The 22,162-nt window shown below is 39.7% G+C and overlaps 1 protein-coding gene across 1 annotated transcript in view; it reads right to left on the bottom strand.

The window, feature by feature from the left end:
- The window catches only part of FYB1 (FYN binding protein 1), a 50,012-nt gene that overhangs the window by 14,129 nt on the left and 13,721 nt on the right, over window positions 1–22,162 (bottom strand). The window contains exons 3-9 of the mRNA XM_037374007.1: window positions 13,057–13,234; window positions 11,256–11,308; window positions 10,190–10,209; window positions 8,830–8,876; window positions 7,260–7,374; window positions 4,885–5,041; window positions 2,585–2,723 (exon numbers count right to left, since the gene is read on the bottom strand). Coding sequence (XP_037229904.1) covers window positions 2,585–2,723; window positions 4,885–5,041; window positions 7,260–7,374; window positions 8,830–8,876; window positions 10,190–10,209; window positions 11,256–11,308; window positions 13,057–13,234 — 709 coding nt within the window. The remainder of the gene's footprint in view (window positions 1–2,584; window positions 2,724–4,884; window positions 5,042–7,259; window positions 7,375–8,829; window positions 8,877–10,189; window positions 10,210–11,255; window positions 11,309–13,056; window positions 13,235–22,162) is intronic.

Here is a 22,162-nt window from a genome sequence, read left to right as displayed (position 1 = left end):
ATAGTAGTTGCATTCTCCTAATGCTAATGAAAATGTGTCATCTAATTCCTAAGTGAACTAGCTCTTTGATGAGGAGAGATTAACTTTTAGAAGATTCAGGTAAGGCAAGAAAAAACACTCTTTTTATTTTTCCTTGGAAATAATTAATTCCAAATCAGAAAACAGTATTTTAAAATATGATTCATAGCAACTCAAAAGGGAATAAGAGAGAAATTTATCAATACCATCTTCAGTTAATGTAAAAAAAAGACAATATTTTATAAGTAGAGCTGTGAAACGAAGTCTCTGTTTGCATCAATCAGTGCAGATATTTCAAGCCAATGAAGGCGCGTATTTTCATATGAGCAGAACATTCAGTCCTAACAGTAATTGTTAGCGACTGTTAGCAATTTCCAATAAAGTGTCATTTTCAAAGACATGCAAATTGATGTCTACAGTGACAATGATTTACTATATTTAAAATATATTTTATATTCCTGTTGATATCTTTAAGCTAAAGTACAAAATATGACTCAGGATCTTAGGATAATTCATGTTGGAAGGGATTTCAGGAGGTCACGTAGTCAGACTTCATAGGAATAAAAACATAATTTGACTGAACACTAGAGAGTGCATCCACACCCTTTAGATCCATCCCTTATGAAGGGATTTTCCTGAGATGAAACAGTAAAAAAATGAATTTATTGCTCAACTAGCTTTTGTTGAGTGATGATTTAAACCTCTAACAGCATGTTTCTAACATTTCAAGGATTATGTATTAGTCCAGCATTCTAACAGTAATTGAAAAAAGCCTGCCAGGTTCACAGTAACTGAGATTATTTCCAGGTCAGAGCCTTACTTAAACTCACACATCAAAACAAGGTATTTGTTGAACTCTTGTGCCACAAAATCCTGAAATACAACAGTCCTAGTCACTCATTAATTTTGTAATATTTAAAATACTACTGATAATGAGATAATACTTTTTGGTCAAGAGGCTTTTTTTAGTATGGCATTCTTAAAGTAGTTTCAAAACATGTTGTTGTATGTCAGACCCACCAACAATTCATGCTCATGTACTGAACAGAATGCTATTAATCACTAGAGAAGGTAAAAATGTCAAAATGCCTAAAGGGTTTAATGAATCTGAGCCATTCATCCCTCAAAGTGCCTTGCACTGTTATTTTAGTATGCAACAGTGTGAACATTCTTGTTTGCTTTTGAATTCAATAATTTTTTTAAATTCCTTGCATTATGATGGGTAGTTGTAATGTTTGCCATAATGAAAATGATTGGCCAAAGATACTTCTGCAACAAATTACTAATGCTTAGATGACCTAAACCCTAGAACAACTAAAGCAACTCTCCTGGCTAGCTTACGATGCTGTAAGACCAGTGTGCAGGGAGGAAAACTGGTATTAAGCAACCTGGAAAAATATGAGGTGCAAAACTATATTGGTTGCTTAAAGAATGCTACCCTGAAGGCAGATCTTTCCAAGCGCTGTTTCTGGAGCTCACTGGGGTGTTCTGGCAGCTGAGGATCAGCTGCACCCAGCAGCCAGCCAGCTGCATTGCCTTTATGCCAGCCAGACCTTCAAGTTAAGGTGCTGGGAAGCAGTAAAAGCAGGTGTAATGGTTGAGTGTCTCAAGATGGTTGTCCCACACATTGAAATCCTCTGCACCCATATGCAGAGCTCTTATTTGAACCCTGGGCTAGGTGTTTCTCTACATCAGGACATATAATGAGCACTGGTTTGTTGCATTACATACAGACTTTTATGTGAGGTCAGGTAACAGAGGTACCACCGTCATTTTAGGTCATGTGATAGCCTTGATTCTTGTCACAAGATCACTAGGATATTTCCATGCCAGCAAGTTTGATATGCTGCTGGAAGTGGCACTTCCCTAGCTGCAGATCTATTTGATGTGAAAAATATGGCACATTGAAACAGAGTCTGAAATGTAGCACTGCACTGCAAATACATGTGGGATTGTGCCATAGAGGAGAAGCTTCTGATAAAGTCAAAAAAGTATAGCTCATACCAATCTCATGGCGTTTTAGAGACCTTATTTTCAGGACTAAACACATTAGGCATGCTCTTTTCTGAAGGGCCATCAGAGTCATGCTTCCACAAGTCCCTTCTGCTTAAAATGCATGAGGTAGTAAGACTCATGAGAGCAATGAGTGTGGTCAGGAGTTTCCCAGTACAGTGAGTGTTCCCATTGCTTTTAAAGTCTTTTGTTCTTGCTTGTTAGAGAAGGGAGTATATGACTTCAAAAGTCAAAACAAGAAAAGAGAGGGAGAGAAGAGAATTGCACTTACTGCAGGTGAATTGTAATCCTGCATGTTTTGCATTTGGTTCTCTTTTGGACTGCAATACTTCCAACAGTATGGATTCCTCCTGACTATGAGTGCTTATGGATGCTGAATTCCAGAATCCATTCTTGTTCCTCTGACTACTTCAGTTCAAATAGCTCAGTTATATTTCTTATATACATGGCTGCTCTTTTGTGAGAAGGGTCTGCTTTATGGCTGTAAAACTTCCCCTGTCTAGGCTGGCTGGGGTGAAACATTGGTTTCTTTTCTTGTGTTCCTGGTACATACCTGCTAATACTGTCCCGCTCTCCAACATCATCATACACTTGGTCATTCTCTGGATGTTTCACAGCAGGTCTGATAGCTGGTTGCTTTCTTTTTAAAGAGTCATAGTCAATCTCCACCATGGTTGTTTTAATGTATCCATCTAAATGAATGAAACCGTGTCATTAGGCATAGATAGTTTCTAAAGCACATGGTGAAGGGATGAGTTTAACAGAAGTTCAGAATCAATAATCAGATTGTTTTGTATGATCTTTGAAAACGTTCAGAGTCTCACGGCAAGCTGCCTCAGCCCAAGTTTCCATCTGTCTGCACGAATACAAATCTCAGACCTGTCTGCGATCTTGCCCCAAACTCTTCAGCTGGTGTCGTGTTAACTTCACCTTTACTTGCTTCTCAGCTACAGCAGATTTTTCTGTGTAGACGCCAGGAATCATGGGGCAAGCTCCCTTTCTCAGCTAACCATGGGACCACTGCAGTGTTGTGACATATTTTAGGGCAGCTCAAGACACAAAGTTTCTGACGGGTTGTTAAGAGGAACACTTTGTGTTGCTTTCGCTTCAGGTTGGTAGACATGCTGCAGCTGCATTTTTATCCTCTTGTCCCTGGATCTTCACTAAAAAGATCTGGCTATACCCCGGGGTCCAATGGCTCAGGAGAAACCTGCAGCAGAGCGGTTGGCCTAGGATTGGGAATTCTGTCTCTGCTGAGGGGAATTTTAGACAGGTGTACTGCCTGTATGGAAGAGAGCACAAATGGATTTTATCAAAGGTGAAAAATGCTTGTGCTTTTCTTGAAAAATAGAAAATCCCTCACTCTGCTGCTTTTGTGTAAACCCAGTTTTTCATGTGCTTCCCCTCAAATCTGTAACTCATTGACTTTTTTCTTTTATTTAAATGATCAGAACTGATTTTCCTTTGTGAACATTGAAGGCTGCAGCACTGATGAAACAAATTGTGCAGTACTGTTGACACTTGTCAGTAAGAAGTCTTGTACAGCTTGCAGTTTTGCGGAGGCAAGAATTGGTTTATGAAAAGTAAATTAACTAAAGGTAAATTAATTAATTAACCACACATGCCCAAGAAAATACCCTTCTCCCAGCTCTCACAAGATTTGTTTTCCCATGTACAAATTGATCCATGCAAAAAACTTACTTACGAAACTTAAGTGTCACAGAAAAACTGATACTGGAACTTACCTCTTGAGATCATCTTGGCCAATCTCCCTGCCCAAGCAGGATCTGCTAAAGCAGGCTGCCTAGGTCCCATCAGGTTTTGAATATCTCCATAGATGGAGACTCCACCACCCTTTGGGCAACCTGTTCCCTTTCTTGGTCACCCTTACAGAACAAAGTGTTTCCTGATGTTCAGAAAGAACTTCATGTGTTTAGTCTGTGTCTGTTGCCTGTTGCACTGTCACTGGGCACCACTGGAAAGAGCCTGGCGCCCTCTTCTTTGCACCCTTCCATCAGGTATTTATGAACAATTACAAGATCCCCTAAGCCTTCCCTTCACCAGGCTGCACAGCCCCAGCCCTCTCAGCATCTCTTTTGATGTGACACACTTGAGTTCCTTAGTATCTTTTTACATCCAGTACTACAAAGTGCTCAGCTGGCATTTTCCTGTTCTGCATGTATGAACTCTCTTACCGAACTTATTGTCATTTTTAGTCTCCTTAAAAATCAAGCAAGTGCTTTTAATAATTTTCATTGATTTTAGGGATCAGTCTTTTAATGTCTTTGCTATAACCCAGGAGCCAGATTACCAACACCTTATCATACTCAGAAATCCACTGATAATACTTATACAATTAGAGAAACATTTTAGATTTTAGACAAAATAAAATCTAGAAATTAGCTAGAAACTTTCCACAGGAATAGGAACAAGACAAACACTTAAAACAGGACCTTATATTTTCTGCTTCTTTTTTTAGGAACATCCATATTATTTTTAATACAAAGACATTAAAAAACGTGACCCTTGTTACTTGCATAGAGCCAAGTTCTGATGCTGTTTAAAGGCTGACATGGAATTACCTCTGAATAGGCCCATGAAGATCCCAGCATATTGTTCCTTAACTCATTTTAGTGCCTGTAGACGTTACATTAAGCTGTAGACATTACATTAAGTTCCTACTATGAATTAAGCCTTGCATGTCAGCTAAGGACAGGAGGGTGAGTTGTGGTAATTATTTACTTTGGTGGCCCGTGACTCCAGCTTGGTAAGGCTACTCCTCGGTGTAATGCTCACGTGTTTGCTGTCACACAGTGAAAACATTCAGGAGCACAGCAAAGAAAGAGAACTCACAACAGCCTTTTATCCTGCCCAGCCACTTTCCTTCTGGGTTGTCTGTGAGGCGAATGACTTCAATCTCATCCCCCTGTTTGACAGTCAGCTCATTCTTCCCTCCCTTGTGGTCAACACAGGCTCGTGCCTGATGAAGGACGTTGATGGGTCCTGTTAACTGTAGAAAAGAAACAACAAAAGAAATCACAGATGTGGAAAAATTGAATTATTTCCCAAATATCAAAATGAAAGGGAAAGTAACTGTAAAGATAATTATTTGTTTCATTAACATTTAAAATACTCTAGGCAAATAAACAGAAAGACGTAACTACGGTCTTGAATTGCCCAACTGAGATTAATAATCAGGAATGAAAACAATAATCAGCACAGAAGTAGACCAGTTGAAGAAGTGACTGGCAAAATCACAGAAATACAAAGACTAAACCCAAGAGGCTAGCCTATGAAGCCTTTCACAGGTTCACAAAACACACACATATTTAATTCCACTGGGCAGCTTCATGTAGTTCCAGCAGCATACCTACTGGAATAATGGAATCATAGAATTGTCTAGGTTGGAAAAGACCTTTAAGATCATCAGGTCCAACCATTAACCCAGGACTGGCAAGTCCACCACTAAACCATGTCCCTAAGTGCTACAGCTACATGTCTTTTAAATACCTCCAGGGTTGGTGACTCAACCACTTCCCTGGGCAGCCTGTTCCAGTGCTTCACAACCCTTTCAGGGAAGAAATTTTTCCTCATATCCAAGCTAAACCTCCCCTGGCACAACTTGAGGCTGTTTCCTTGTCCCGTTGCTTGTTACTTGGGAGAAGAGACTGATCCCCACCTTGTTACAGCCTCCTTTCAGGTAGTTGTAGAGAGCGATAAGGTCTCTCTGAGCCTCCTTTTCTCCAGACAGAACAACCCCAGTTCCCTCAGTGGCTTCTCAACAGACTTGTCTTCTAGACCCATCACCAGCCCCGTTGCCCATCTCTGGACACACTCCAGCACCTCTACAACCCTGTTGCAGTGAGGGGCCCAAACCCAAACACAGGATTTGAGGTGCGGCCTCACCAGTGCCCAGTGCAGGGGGACAATGACTTCCCTGGTCCTGCTGGCCACGCTGTTTCTGATACAAATCATATGAGCAAAAGTTCATTAACATAAATGTCTACCACATAGTGTTCTGTGTTTATAATCCTACTCTATACATGATCCTACAAGTACTCACAACAGATGATCACATTGTTTACTGGAATTCAGGATTCTCTTTGTGAGATCTTTAGTATATGTTATGAAGAAACAACTTTGGAATTTAGTGCCTGTGGCTTTAAGATATATATCATCTTGCAGAGGCATGTGGCTGCTGGCAGTTATAGACCAGCTCAGGAATATCTATCCTGTATAGATGGTGAAGAAATGGGAAAGAAAATATGCACCAAAATGTATTTGTTTGCATTTAAGAATGATAACATACTGTAACGGCTGTAAGACAGCAGTCTGAAAGCATTCTGTGCACTGACTACACTTCACAGGCATGGTCTGAAAAACAGATGGGGCCTGACAAATGCCTGCTGATCCACTATTATCAACTGTTAGTATTTTCCTTTAATGTTTGCTCCTCAGCTCGTGCCAGTCTCCCCACAGCAGACCAAGGCCATGATGTGAGAGAATCACCATGGCTTTACTGTGTACAGAGCAAAGAAAAGGAAAGCAGCCAGCTATGTACAATGACACTGAAAGGAGCACAGTGGAGCTTTGTGAACAGGCATTAGTTAACAGAAAATGACTGGCAGATTTGTAAACTGTGGTAACATGCTGACAGCCAGCTATACAAAAATGATATAAACCAGAAAGAACTGTCTCATTATTTAGCCCCTAGACTCTGACAATGACTGTAGCTTGCCTGCACGTGCCCTGTTCCCCTCCTTCCCATTCCGGCTCTAAGTCCCTTTAGGTTCCTTTAGACCAGCGCAAGGGCAATGTGTTAAGGGCTGGATACTGTAATGTCTGACTCCAGTGAAGAAAAAGATGCTAAGTATATGGGATCCAATTTCCACTTTTATTAATGACTTCTGATGCTATTCTGGTGACATAAATGCTTTTTAAACAGCAAAGTGAAAGCAAATGTTTTTAAGGCTTTTTTACATAGAACATCAGAAGGGTATTTAACAAAAACTATATAAGCACTGAAAAACCATCTTTGCCCTCAGTACAAAGCCTGAAGCCAAGGGTATGCCAAACATAAAAGGGTGTCTTAAACCTATATTCAGAATTTAACCAGGTACTTGAACTACCTACCACAACAAATACCTTTGTATCCATCTGAAAAGTGTATTTTGAACTCATTAATGCTAAATAATGCTTTTGTCCAGATTACAAAACAAAAAGCTTACTTTGAACTTCTTTCTCATTTCTTGCTCTTTCTTTTCTTTTTCCTTTTGTTCTTTCTTCTCTTGGTTCATTCTTCTCTTTTCTTCCTTCTCCAACTTCTTCTTTTTTCCCATTGATCTGAAAGTACATTGCCAGGATTGAATATAACAGTGAAGCAAATCTCACTAAATCTTTCTTACCCAAGGTTAATAAAAAACTGCATGTGATGGAAAAGGACTTCTGCCAGTGAAAGCACAGCTACAGATTCTAAAACAGATAGAGCAGGCAGCCATTTCCTTTATATTATATGCAACATCCCCTCCTGATGTTCTATGTAAAAAAGCCTTAAAATGCATAATTTAAAGTGGCTGTCCTCAAGCAGACAGTATGACAGAAAAGGTTATCTGGAGGTAAGAGACTGGCTCTACACATGTGTGTCTAGACATCTCTGAGCTTATTTTGGCAAGCAAGCTTGGAAACCAGTAGTAGTCTAGGTGTTGTGGCACTGGTTGCAGCTGTTGAGTATTTGTCCCAGCCATCGGTGGTCGATGCAGCCAGAACTGAAGCCTGAGCTACTACTGGACTGTGCTTTTAAACCTAATTGCAACCTATTCCAGCAGTCTACACAAATGACACAAATCTTTTGCACTGCATCATAAATGTGGCTATCACACCAGGGCACACTGCCTGCTGTGTTTCATTACTGGATGGTGCTGAGACCTGGGCCTTGGCACGTAATTAGGACTATAGCTACAGCTCTGCCGTTTGCTGCCAGTGGTTTGGCTGGAAGAGCTATACTTTACAAACCCTATGGAACTGATTGAGTGGTGCTGCCTCCTCTTCCTTTTTTGGGTACTTTTCCAAAACTGATATGCTCTAATTATATTAAAGAAAGACTGAATGTGGATCACTTGTTCTGGTTATATATTTATAAAATTATCTGTTTTCAAAGGGAATTAAACAATAACTTTTTGCTGAAAGTCATTCTACATCTGAAAAAAAGTGTTTTTGTGTAGGAACTTTAGAGTGTTATTCCAGGAGAATTAGAGTTTTCTTTGGCTAATGTCATACAGTGAATCCCACACATTTAGATGTTAGCGAGCAAAAGACTCCTCAACACAAAGGGCTAAATGGCAGAAGAATAAGCTCATATTCTGACTCTGTAGCTTAACTTGGGGATTCCAGCCATGAGAACTGTAAATTCAGCCTCATTTATCTAGAAAGCAAGAAAAACAGCTACAACAAAAGATCTGTCTGGGACCATACAGTACCTAGTTGCTAATCTAAGGAAAAACCTCCTAGGCTATAATTCAGTGATTCAGGCATGGTCCTTAGATCAGAAATCAGACTTCGGTTATCTCAGTCGTAGTAACCACATGATTTTATTGCAGGAGTTCTTCCAGCCCAGGGCATAGCAGGTCTATGTAGGAAAGAACCTGTGAGCAATGAAACTTTCTCTAGGTGAAATTAATGAACACGGTAATGCCTGGCAGGGACTGCAGTGAAATCATGCTTTTGTGCCAGATGAAGTATCATGGTTATCAAGCTTGTAGTAGTTAAGATACAATAGCTTATAGAGCTTAAAATTATTACCTGATATCATTTATGTCTTCATACATCTCTCCACCACTTTCTTGGCCCTGTAAGAAAAAGTCAATTTTCAATGGCCTAGATGTATTTGGAAAGACATGGAGAAACTGAACCTGCTACGTAAGCTTTACAAAAACTATCAAAAAATATTTACAGCAACATGTAAATACAAATTAATTTCATCTTCTCAAACCAAGTTACTAAATTATTCAAATCCACTAGTCTTTTTTTCTGACTGTTTTTATGATACCACAACTATAAAGTCCTGGATTATTACTACACTAGCTCATTGCTTTATCAAAAGTGGAGGTTTTAATTGCAATATTAGTCCTGGAAAGCCTTTATCTGTGTTGAAGATTGCACTGCCATAGTTAGCATTAGTTAAACTGGAATGTTAGTGTTATCCCAAAGCTGGGTTCTTTGAGGTGTGCAAGAGTGGACCAGGCACACGCAGAGTAGAGATACTTGTTCATTGTAAGCCTGCGGAAATGGGTGCTAGGTGATAAATCCACAGAGCTAGCACACCTCTTAACACATGGTAAAATGTTTTACACACTTTGAACAAATGTTTACGATTATGTTTAGTCACACATAATTTTAATTGTTTTTCATAAGCCCCGACTCCATTTAAAGGTACAACATTCTTATTTTTCACTGTGCATGTTCTGTGGGGAGAGGGGTCTATTAGCAAGGGTCTTTCTTTGCTCGAGGGTGGATCTTTTAGTATGCTACTTAGGACAGTGCATGCGTAGTTCAAGTAATTTTCTGTTTGGTCTCATTAACCATTTGGGTCTCCTTGAGCTTGTCTTGTCATGTCCCAGCTTGGCATATTTATGGTGTCTGTTCCTTCTCCCAAAGCGACGTTTTGTTAATTGTTTGTAACATCCTCTGTTTTCCAAATTCTTTCTTGTTTTTCATTATAGATTTTTGCATATTTCTTGTATCACTAGGGATCTAAATGGGACTCAGATTAGGGTCCCAGAGACTATTTTTGGTTCTAGTACAGGCAGGTACTTAAAGACACCAATACAACGCTGTGCTTAACCGGAACAAGTGGTTTATTAGCAGAAGAGAACAGGGCCTTTGTTTCTGGAAAATTTCAGTGAAATGAAATATCAGTGGAAATAGAAGAGGTGGTTTTCCTTTTTGTAAAATCAATTTTTGGTGTCTAGCCAGCTTTTATTGTTAGTTCCAGTTTGCTCTGCTTACCCGTATTTATTTCTGTCCTTCACAGTACATGCTTCTACAATTTACTGTCAATATATGGCATTAATTCTGAAATTAATTTTCTAATGCATTGAAAGGATTTTACTAATTGTGTAAGTCTAGTAAGGATAGGTTTATCATGGAGGATAACACTTACCCCCTCTGTGTTTCTGTGACCTATATGACAAAAAATAAAAACGAGGTATTTATTTTTTGCTGTACAGAAAACAGTTCATTATAGCATTAACTATTTAAAAACTGGTACTAATAACAGTGATATTAAATAGAAATATGTGCAGGTTCCTGTCTTTTAATGAAAATCAGAGTTTTTCCAGGCTGCTTTTGTAGTACAATGTAAACTAGAAATATCTAAATAATAGCATATTTCACCATGCAAACTCACTTATGCTATTTGTTTACAAAAATGCATATTCATGTATGAAAAAAATTGTTAACAACCTAATAAATCCAAACAGACCTCAGAGAACTTGCTTGCCCCAGCCCAACAGCTGAATAAGGAGGCCAAAGACTCTTTGCTAAGCCAGCTTCTACCCTGGACTGCAGGAGAAGAAAACCCCTGAATCTTCTGTTTCATCCTTACTCTGCAGGTAGTTGCGTAAGAAAAGAGCTTGGGCTCATTTCAGCTCAGCTCACATTGCTGTATGGCAGGAATGGCTAGCACACTAAATGATGCACGCTGTGCCTGGCACAGGCCAGGTCCTCTGGAGGAGAGATCAGAAGGCAGACTGAAATTCTTTGTGTCACAATCTGCTTCGCTGTCTGCTCCTGGTACAACATAGCGGCTCACTGCCTCTTACGGAAGGCAGACCACAAAGCGACATTAGAAGCACAGTCAACAAATTATTTTTTTTTACCAAGTATAAAACAACACTTCCTTCAGCAGAGCACACAGCTTCAACTCTGAAACAGCAGCATTCATTTTGGTTTGGATTTGAAAATCTGGTAATGTACAGTTCCAGCATATTTGTAACAAAAAAAGGTGGGGAGAGGGGAGATAACTTAAAGCAGTTCCAGAGAGTCTGTCATATTGATTGTAGAATAGTTAGTGTTATGAGACTACCATCTTCACCCATAAAACTGCAGAACCAGCACAATTATTTATACAGGTCACTCGTGAATACAATATGCTTTTGCTTATCTTACAAATACAATATGCTTACAGCTTCTTACAGCTGCCATTAATTAAAATGTATGCCTCTTACCCTGTGAAACAAATTCAACATCATCGTAATTTTCCTCATTGTCTGGAATACTTCTGTAAATATGAAAAAGAAGACGTGAAACCTGTGAAGGTGGTTGTATGATTGTATTTTCATTCACAATTGTTCTGGTGCTCCTTTCAGCTATCTTATACAATGGCTGGACAGTATTAGTAGGTCAGTATAAGTAGGCTGAGCCTACTTAAATACCCACGAGATTCCCTAAAATGTTCTTCCTGACTGCAACTCAGTTTTTCAGATAGGGACGCCTTGATTGTGAGTGTAAAAGGAGAAAATGAGCCAAAGGAGCTCAGATACCATGGATATGAGTGTGGTATGAAAAATATAACAGGCAGATGGGTTGACTGAATGAAAAGAGTTTGTTGGGCTGTTTAACCATCACTGCAGGTGCAGGCTTCTGGCACAATGCACAAGCAGAATGCCAGACTCTTGCTCAATATTAATACAGCTCTTAGACTTGTTCCTCAACTTGTAGGGCTTGAAGTCTAAACAAGGGATGAGAGAAACAGTGGTACAAGGTTAGGCCAGGTAAAAGGTCTCTATTGTTGTCAGATTTAAAAGTGCTGTCGAACTGAGAGAAGCAAGAATTTGAGAATGTAATAACAACACCAGGGACTTTTAACTTTATAATAACTTCCGCCTGAAGGAAAACTAGGGCTGACAGTCATTGCCAAAGAAGTGTAACCAAAGGAAGGACTTGAAAGCAGAATGTCATGTTTTAAAGTTGGCTTGATGGAGAAAGCACCGGGACGGGGAGAAAGAAAAGGCGTCAGCACCCAGGCGACACATGTGCAGCAGAGCAGGGGGTGCCGGAGGCACGCAGGGGCAGGACACCGAGGGACAGCCCGGGGTGCATCTCGCAGGCCCCTGAAGGCGGGGGACACGCTCGGCTCCCCCAGCGCCGGCAGGAGGGCGCCCAGCACAGCTTGTGCCGGCGCTGCGGCCGCCGGAGGGGGCAGCGGCCCCCGCACCCCCCGCGCCGCTCCCGCAGGCCCAGCGCAGCGGCGGGGCCAGGCTGCGGCGGCGCCACCGCACTGCGGCGCAGCGTGAGCGCTGACACCCCGCGCCGTGCCCGGTGTAGTCTCCCTGCACGCCGCTTGCTGGCCGGAGAGCAGCCCGCTGATCGGCCTCGGCCGTTTCCCGGTGGGTTTTGTCCCTGGACCGAAGCGCTGGGGGACGCCTCGCCGCTCCGTTCCCCTGCCGCCCGCAGCGCTGTGCGGAATCGCGAATTGCGGAGAGCAGCCCCGTGTGCGGCGCAGGCTTCGCGGCGTCACCGCACAGCGCCGCAGCGCCCGCGGCTGCTCCGCAACCGCCAAGCTGCTTCCCGGGGTACCGGCCCATGGACCTGGCCCTCCTGGCCAATTCCCCCAGGAAAACGCAGGGGAAAGCTTCGGTTACCGATACAACTGAGTTGCTACTAATGCATGGAGTCTTTGCACCATTCTGGAGTCAAAAATAAAACAAACAAAACACCCCCAACGAAACCCAAAAAAAACCAAAGCAGCAGGGTGCTTGCTCCCTCCTCCCTCCCCTTACCAACAGGGCAGAGAAGAGTGTTGCTATAGATAAGACAATTTAGGGAAACAACTGAACAGATGGAGGGTTCAAGCTAACAAAACCTAATTCCAAACAAGCCAGGGACAGCGTAGGACAAGGGAAGTGGTATGGGACCCCAGTCCCCCAGAAACATGGGACACCTGCAGCCGTCAACTGTTGCTGCATGAGCAAAGTGATAAGCAGGAAGAGGTGAGAAAATGAAGACTTTGGGGGTTATGACTCTTACTTTGTTTCAGAGCCGGTCTTGACGTTTCTGGGAGGCAGGCTGGGGACTGCTGGGGCCTGCAGGGATGGGTGGGAGGCTGGTGGAGGAAATAACTGCATAGCTGCGTGTGGTGGAGGTACAGGTGGGGAGAGTGCTGCTGAGGAAGGTGCTATCTGTTTCAAACCTTCATTTTTAGGGCCTGAAAAAAAGCAGAGCAGACCAAATTTATCAAACAAACAGCGGAGGAAGAAATCTCACTGTATACATGAAGCATTAGGATAAAACATCAGTACTGCACATACCCCAAAGCAAATACATTTTGTTGAACCTGCTTCTTAGATATATTTGGTGCCTGACCTTAACAGAGTAGAGAGGGCTCTGCCTAGAAGAATGTACTGTCTATAGAAGGCCTTGAATATGTCTTTGCCAAGACATGAACAAGACACAAACCCAACAGCTCACCCAATATATAAGCTCCTGTACTTTAAAACTAAATTATCATTTAATTCTACAATTTTCTTGAAAAGACCAGCAGCAGAATTTCACATAAACACTGATACAGTCTTGCTGGAGTTTTCCTTGCTCAGAGACAGAGTTTCAAGTGAAGACATGAAAGACAGAAAGGTATTTTGGCATTCAGTGGTGTGCAGGTCTCTCTACACCTTCAAATACATTTGTAATGTAAGTTGTAAAAGGCTCGACTTAAATTTCTATTGAGCCCATACTAGAAAATTGGCAGTTTGAGAAGATGCACAGAAGCTACACCTTCAGCAAACAGGTGCAGCCTCAAAAAAAAAAAAGAAAAAAAAAAAAAAAAGAGATGATGCAGTGCTCCAGGGGTAGAAGACATAATTACATGAGTGGGCTGGTATACATCTGTGCTGCACTGAATGCACGCTTCATGTACAAACCACAACCAAACCATAATAACCTTTTCTTTGAGCATTCACATTGAGAGAAGCTACTCAACACTACCAAATGAAATCACTGCTTTGATGCCTTCATGTTAAACCTAGAATTTTGTTTCAAGTATCATGAGTGGGTTAAAAGGTACCCAGAAGGAGTTGCCCCAAGGTATATGGAGGGAAGTCCAACAAAATCTAAGGAAGAGGAGAGCAGAAGGAAAAAAAGCAAATCCACAGTTCAGTAAAAACAAATTACAATTGAAAGGAAACCCCTTGGCTTCTGGAGATTTTCTTCAAGTTCACATTCATATAGTGGAGATTGACATCTCCTGTCACTTGGAAATCAAAGCAAAATTACCAAGCCTTAGCAGTTGTTTTGCCTGCTAACAAAGAACTCAAACATTTATGGATAAATTTGGGTTCCTGGCTTCTTTAAGCACCATGTCAACATATTTGTCAACAATAATAGTGCATTTGAAACCTGTTGAGTTTTTTCATTACTTAAGCAGCAAAGTACAAAAGTCCTGACACTGCTAATTATACAAGTGAATTATTTGGTGTTTTGCTAATAATCCTTTCACTTAGTACTGAGGAGGCTACTGCAGTGTTAAAGTGTGCCGCCTGGAGAGAGCCCAAAGGGGAAGAGTGAGAATGATTAGAGGTCTAGAAAACATGAATTCCTGGGTTTATTTAAGAAATGGTGGTTGTTTAGTGAAATATGGTAAAACTGAGTGAGAACAAAATGAATACTGAAGTCTTTTGCAAAGAAGAAAAGGATAAATTATTTTTCCTATTTTTTCCCCTTCAATTCCATAGTGGAGAAGGCAAGAAGTAATGTGTTTAAAGGCCAGCAGCTTTTGTTAGGAGGCACTTTCTAATAGTGAACTTGGAAATTTCATGGCTTGATGTCCATGTTGAAGAAATAGGATAAACTTATGGCACAAGTATGTTCTAGTTCTTACCCTACACATAGGGATGGACCCGCCAACTTCTTTATGTCCCTTTCAATTCAGTGATTACATCCTGTTTGTTGTCCTACATTTTGCAAGACATCACATTTAAAATACTTGTCCCTATATTGAGCCCAACAGCTAGAGATCTACTAAAATATTATTTTGGCTAAAACTTGAAAGGTGTCCTACCTGTTTGAAGATAAGAGAAGGAAAGTATCACTACAGAGTTTGTTTGGTTAAGTTCACTCATTGTTAAAATCTGCATCTTACTGTTTTCTAAGTTCATCAGTCTTGAGGTTCCATTACTTTTATTTCTACCTTTGTTTGCTAGACCAAAAACCTTTTAATAAACACTGTTTTCTACCCATAAGGCACTGATATCACTGACTTAACCAGTATCTCAGATTTCTTTTTGATTACTTTAAAGACCCAGCCTTTTTAATTTTGGCTCATCTCAAGGCATTATTTTTCCATCCAGCAATTATTTTGTAGCTATTTCTGTTATCTCTCCAGCTTTTCCAGGATTGTAAAAAATCTGTTACTGGAATTCTCCAGAGCATGCGCTTGTCTGCCACATGCAATTACAAGTCATTCTTCATTTGGCCATATCTCTAATGATTGCTTTCAGGGATTTTCAGTATTTTCTCCAGTTGTCATCCCTCCTCCTATTTTCAAAGTGCAGACTTTTGATTATCAAACTAAGGACCATTAGTAAAAAGCTTCTAATCAAAAGCTTTGTATCTATATGAAGATTCCTTAAGGGTAAAACCGCAAGAAGTTAGAGTTACAAGATGACAATCATTATGCATTAGACTTCTCTGTCACATCATTGTCCTTACTGAATTGTAGAGTTTTTTGTTATCTAGATTTTCCCCCAAGGCATTACACCACCACCTTCTCCAAGTATGGTTTACTATTTTTTAATTCTGCATGTATATTTGCATTTTGAGTAAAGACAAACTTTGTTTAAATGAGCCAAGACTATACGTGGTAGTGCTCTTGTTGTATCTGAGTCTCTGAGGACTGTGTGTTTGCATTTAACTCTTCACAGTCTTTATTCATCTGCAGACTTCATCAATTATAATCTCTTGCTACTCTAAATCCTCTACAAAGACGAGTAGCACCGACAATCTTAGCATGTCTCTGCAGCTGAATTCTTTTAAGCAGAATCTAACCAAAGAAAGAAGCCAGAAAGATTTTTTTCATGTTATTTATTATACCCTCAAATTTTTGTGCTTTAGCAGGGAATCCTATATTGTTTTTTTCCCTGTGGTTATGTTTATGTTGTCCTAATAGTGTTGTATATATTCACAATGTGCATACATGCATTATGTCATCATACAGCATTACTTCATTGTGATTAGTTTGTAGGACTAAAGTAAAAATTCTGCCTAAGTCTCTGTGCGTAATACTTCTTTCATCTGATGCCTCTTGAAAGCCAAATCCAGGCAATAGGAAAGAGAGCCAGGAAAGGATACCACGTGCATTTTAGCTTAAGTGCTTATTTTAAAATATAAGGCCTAAACAACATGTCCCTCTAAATCTATGTACATTGCTGGAATCTAACAAAAACTAAATGATCATCATATTAATGGAAACAGTGTTTTTAAAATTTTTTTCTGACTACTAGAACTGACTCTTCCTTGCTTTTAGTTGTAATTACCTACACTTATGACTGAGACTAATGTGAGTGTAAAATGCTTTGATTCAAATACTGAAAATGATGGTATGAGTTAGATAGGAAGTGGGTATTCAGTATGAAGAAGCTGTTATCACCAGGCCAGTGGAGCCAAAGCTGTCACAATGTCTCAGCAGTGTTTTGTTTCCTATTTTAATGGAGCATTTAGTTTTGATTCTAATTTCATCTTTTTGTGTCTCTGAGACTGTTGGTACTCTGAGGACATGGAAAGGTCTGTGCAGCTAGTGGAACTGAAGTCACCTCTGGACACTCAGAACAAGAAATCAAATTGAAACTACATTGTGGCTTGCACATGAGCCCAAAGCACTCTCATCACAGGAAAGAGTGTTAAGGACCATCACTGTGTGGTAGCTTTGACCTCTAACACCTCTGCTTCCAAATAGCCTCCTCTTTCTTCTTGGGATTCTCAGCTTTGTCACATGCTGTGCTACACTGAAGAAACAGATGCAGAAACTGAAGCTCTTCACAGAGAAATGAAAGAACAAATAAAAAGGAATGAGTTCCTCAAAACCTCTGCAGCTGTATAGCAGCCAAGAGAATCTTGCCATAGAAGGTACCAAATATCCCATTACACTGTTGCTTGTGGTATCCAACTTCTTTAATCATGCCCAGAGCTTCAGCACTTGCAGCAGAACTGCGCATGGAACAGTGAAAACACTTATTTTGTGTTCTTGCGAAACCTTCTCAAACAACTTCCATACAGGCAGTGACCTACCTTCTTGGAGAATATTAATTTATCAGGAAGTTCAACACACTGAAGTTGTCTTGATGTAAAACGTGACTCTGACCCTTGCCATTCCTGTCTTGTGAAAGGGAAATACCGATACCTTTTTGGTAGCTAGCATAACATAAAGAGAAAGATTCCATCTTCCCTTCATGTCCAGGTATTCTGTGTTCAACAACCTCTGGAGAAATCAACCTGCATATAAAAGTACTCTATAATTTCCATGCCTCTCCTGTGTGTACTCAAAAAGAAACTACTAAAAAACCGAAAATAAGTTCCCCTTTTTGGAATCCATGTACTCTCTGTAGTCAAAAGCAAGTTTCAGGGCAGGATAAGAAAAAGGCATCCAATTCTCACTTTGTTAAAATCTTCAGTGCTGTCCTGAGATACTAAATTACTCTGTCCTGAGCTGCTAATACCAAAATATGTGGCAAATCAAAGGGAAATCTCAGCATTGCCTAGGGTCCTTGCTGGAGTAACATATGCAACAAACAGTAGTTGGTGGCATAGGAGTCTTAGGCAAACCAGTATTTTGGCCATGGCCAGTTCTCCCCAGTCCTTTTCAAAATCATAAAATAAATTGGACTCATGTGCAAGGGTGATATGGGCCCCAGTACTGACAAAGCTTAAATGACATGTCTCCATTTATTCCCTCCCTAAATACCAGGATGTTCCACTGCTTGGATGAGAGACTGGCACAAAGATGAAGCACAGTATCTAATTAGCAACCTCAGCAGAACAGGAGCAGTCAAAGAAAGAAAAAACATTTTTAACACTCACACCTGCAGTTCAACATCCACTGGCTGAAGACACTAACACTGGTGATCAATTCACCACTAGAATGCAATAGAATGGGATTACTTGGCACAAAGATTTTAACTGGAAACAATGACAGATCTCCCTTGAAGTAAGGAACTATCCCATCCTGGCAGAGGGTGGTCTGGCTTCAGCTGTTCATATTTTTCTCACTCTTTGGCTGTATTGCAGCAATAATTCTCAAAGCCAGTAATAGTGCTCAAAAAAATCCAAATTAGCTCAGAACAGCTGTATTACATCTTATCAGCAACAGACTCTCTTGCAAGTCCATCAGTCTGGCCTCTAGTTTCTACACAGTCCAGACTTAGCTGCAAAAGCTTAACTCTTAGTTATGTTCAAGGTATCAGACTGTAGCATCTAAGCTATCTATTGCCTCAACCCAGAAATTTCTAGTCCAAGACTGCATACTAAACAAAACTGGAACTGAATAGCAAGGCATATCACACTACCTTCCATTTCAAGACTGGTCTGATCGTACCTACTTGACCATAAACATACAGCAGTAGACATATGTGAGAAAATCCCTTCCATAACAAGGGAGTCTCTCGCACACAAAGGGAAAAGTGTTTCTTCACTGCATATCCTAAAAAGCAGACAACCCCTCTCTTTCTCTGGCCTAGTGTATGGTCTTTGGCAAGACCTTATTCCCTTTGACCCCTGGTGCAGGGAGCTGTTGACTCCTGCTTTTATGAATGTAAAGAAAACCTGGCAATGATCAGGTACTGCAAGGAAACATTTTGCAGGCAAAGAATGCCCGGAACTTTACATTTGCTAATGAATTTATTTAGTTTTTACAAAAAAAAGACTTCAGGATTTTTCAAGCAGTTACACAGTCAAAAGTTTTGTATTTTAAAGTGGCATCCTTTCATAAAACAAAATACTTCTGAGCTACCCTGCAAATGCAACTTGGTTTTCAGTTTTATCGTGGAACACTTCACCATTTCTGCATGCAAGATCTGGGAGCTTTCTGGGTTTTACAGAGGGTTTGCTAAGAACGTGCAACAACACCTGCAGGAGCTGATCACCCACTTCCTACTTTATTCATAATGTGCAGAGAGCTGTGCTCTGCTCCCTAACCCACACACTCGTTCAGATACAAGCCATAGTTTCAGGTTTCGCAATTATGCTGCTCTGGAGCTGCCCAAAGCAGGCAGGTAAACCTACAACATCACTGAAGCTCAGTGCTTTTGGTGATGCTGTTGACAGACATACCGTAACAACAGAGGCACAAAAATTGCTGGGGACACTGCTCACACCTTGAAAATGAAGGCCACTGAAAGTTTTTGGTTATTGCCCTCCCTGAGTCCAGCACCTACTTTAAGAAATCCCTGGGTACAATCTTTTCTTAATTTTCTTTTCTTTTATTGTCCTCATCTCTCCTGATTCTACTCCCAGTTAGATGGTAAAGCTGCTTTTTGAGCTTTGTACAAATGAAATCACCTCCAAAACCAGGAGTAATTTTTGAGGAAGGGAAAAGGGAACTTTTTAAGACTACTTTGCTGATTGTTGCTCATACATCATGAAAAACATGATTGAAGCAGATGGAGAATTTGTCTTTTTTTAAGCAGAACTTATCATTGATCTCAACTGGGAAATCTTGTTTCCAGAGCAGAGGCACACACTGCCTCAAGGGTATTTCACATCACATTTAACACCTATTCAATGCCTTATATTTTTGAAATGACATAGAGAAAAATAGTAAGTCCTAGACCACATACTTGGTCGTGGGTTTTCACCATTCTATGTGAGAATGTAGGGACAAGCAGATGAAGTATGAGCAACACCTGAAAGTGAGCATCTAAATCTACATTTAAGGTTGACAGCTGAAAAATACTAAGCATGCACATAATCTTATTCCCAAAAGAAAACCCACAGGTTTCATCCAAAGTACTTCAGTATGTAGAAGCTTGCAGGTTTGAGCTTCATGATGACTAAATCTAAGGTTAGACTTCAGAACACTTCATCTGGGCAGTGCTGACTGGCATAAGGAAAGTGATTTCAAACTACAGATGTATAATTATTTGCAGAAGCCTATCCTTATCTACAGGGGAATACAAAAATTAATTCCAAATTGAACTATAGGTGAAACTTCTCATTATCTGATAGAAAGCTTTAATGATTGCTTTTTTTCTTAATTAGAAATATTTATAAACCTGAGCCAGTTAATTTTATATTGCATGGTATCATTTCATAGGCAAGAAAAAAGAACAGCAATCTGAAGTATTCAGAGATGGAGGACATGTAAGATAGCAATAATTTAAAATAAATCTTTGATAAATCATTTATATTTGAAAGGAAAGGCAAATGAAAATGCATACCATGATGCGAAGGCAAGCAAAAAAATATGTACTGAAAGAAATGTACTTAAAATGTAACTATTTATTTCCCAAACCAATAAATTACTGAAGGGGTTGATAATTTCATAAACCCATGATGCCATCTGAAAAATAATTACATCATACATAGCATGAAATTCTAGTTAAAAATTAATCATAGGAGTATAAACGCTGATATATAAAACATCAGTTGCATAAAAAATTCCCATGTGACTAAGTCTTGCATTGAAATAGTGGAGGTTTGCACAATTTTTCTTCAGGATCTGCAAATAAGGAACATCATTGTTCCAAATGCACACATTTTAGGAGGGTTGTCTGATGAACACAGAAATGTTCGTTAATAAAATTAACCTTTTAGGATAAAATTACTTGTTAGTATACATTTTCAAAAGCTTCCTGACATCTTTACTAAGAAATGCTTAATATTTTGTTTTTCTCTATTAATGTTGAATTTTTACTTTAGTATTTAATAGTTAAAATCAAAGCTTTCAGGAATGACTGGCTGTTTCCTGTGATGAACTATTTGGATGACTAACTAAATTAATTTATTAACTTGTGCATTGTTACCCATGTAATGCAACCAAATGATGAAGATGCATTAAAAGTGTTCCTTCCTGTGAACCAAAATATGTCCAGGAAATGAAAAGATGGAAATACTTGCTCCAGTGTTGTATATATTGTCTCAAATTGAAACATTATCCATGCTGCATAGGTAGGTTTTAAATCTGTGAGCCACTAAGAAAATATTACTTATATCATACAGAGAAATTAAGACTTCCCAGCTAAAATAGAAATTTCAGTATGTGTCAAACTTCAGATATATGAGAAGCATGGGCCAAACTTTCTTGTAATTATCAGTAAACAGACTACAAAGCATTTTTTTTTGAGCTAGTGAAACACAAAACCTTTAGGGTTTAAAATGCATTCTCCAACAATGGTACCAGCAATGTGTCCAGAACTTCATCACCACAATATTTTTGCATATATGGGAAATATTTTTTTTTTCAACTTTACCATAAAGCTATCTATAAAATAATGTGATATGCTGTCTACAATTCATTGCTACAATTATTTGCAAAGTAGATTTTCAGCAAAATTTGTATCAACTTAAGGAATGGGAAAGTTTCAGCCAGTTCATATCATTCTTACTGACCTCTAAATTAAAATTATTAATATACTTTATATTGACATTTGGGTATGGATAGGTTTCAGAATAGTTTCAGCTTTGGTACAGTAAAGCTACTGGTGTACTGTGATCCATGTAATGCAACCAAATGATGAAGATTCATCAGAAGTATTTCTTCATGTGAATCAAAATAGGTGTAGGAAATAACAAGATTTCAAAAACTAAAACAGGGAAACATAATTAAACACACAGAATTACTCAATTCCATCAGTTTTACTGTTTTCTCTCCAGCAGTTTCCTTTCTGTCACTTTCCATGATAAAGACATAGGAGTATTTTTCCCCTCCTTTTAAATTCTCCTTTCTAACTAGTATTCTCAACACTCCTTCACAAAGACTCCTTTTGTATGTGGTGTAATTCCAAAGGTGTTGTGTTAAACCCATCTACTGCTGGACAGTGGACACATTTATAATACAGCATAATGCATCATGTTTTTCATTCACTCCTTTGCAGAAGTCCAGACCTTTTGAGACAATACATTAGGCATATACTTTGATTCTAACCAGAAG

This window comes from Falco rusticolus, chromosome Z, assembly GCF_015220075.1.
Source record: "Falco rusticolus isolate bFalRus1 chromosome Z, bFalRus1.pri, whole genome shotgun sequence".
Lineage (NCBI taxonomy): Eukaryota > Metazoa > Chordata > Aves > Falconiformes > Falconidae > Falco > Falco rusticolus.
This window is presented reverse-complemented; position numbering and strand designations above follow the sequence as displayed.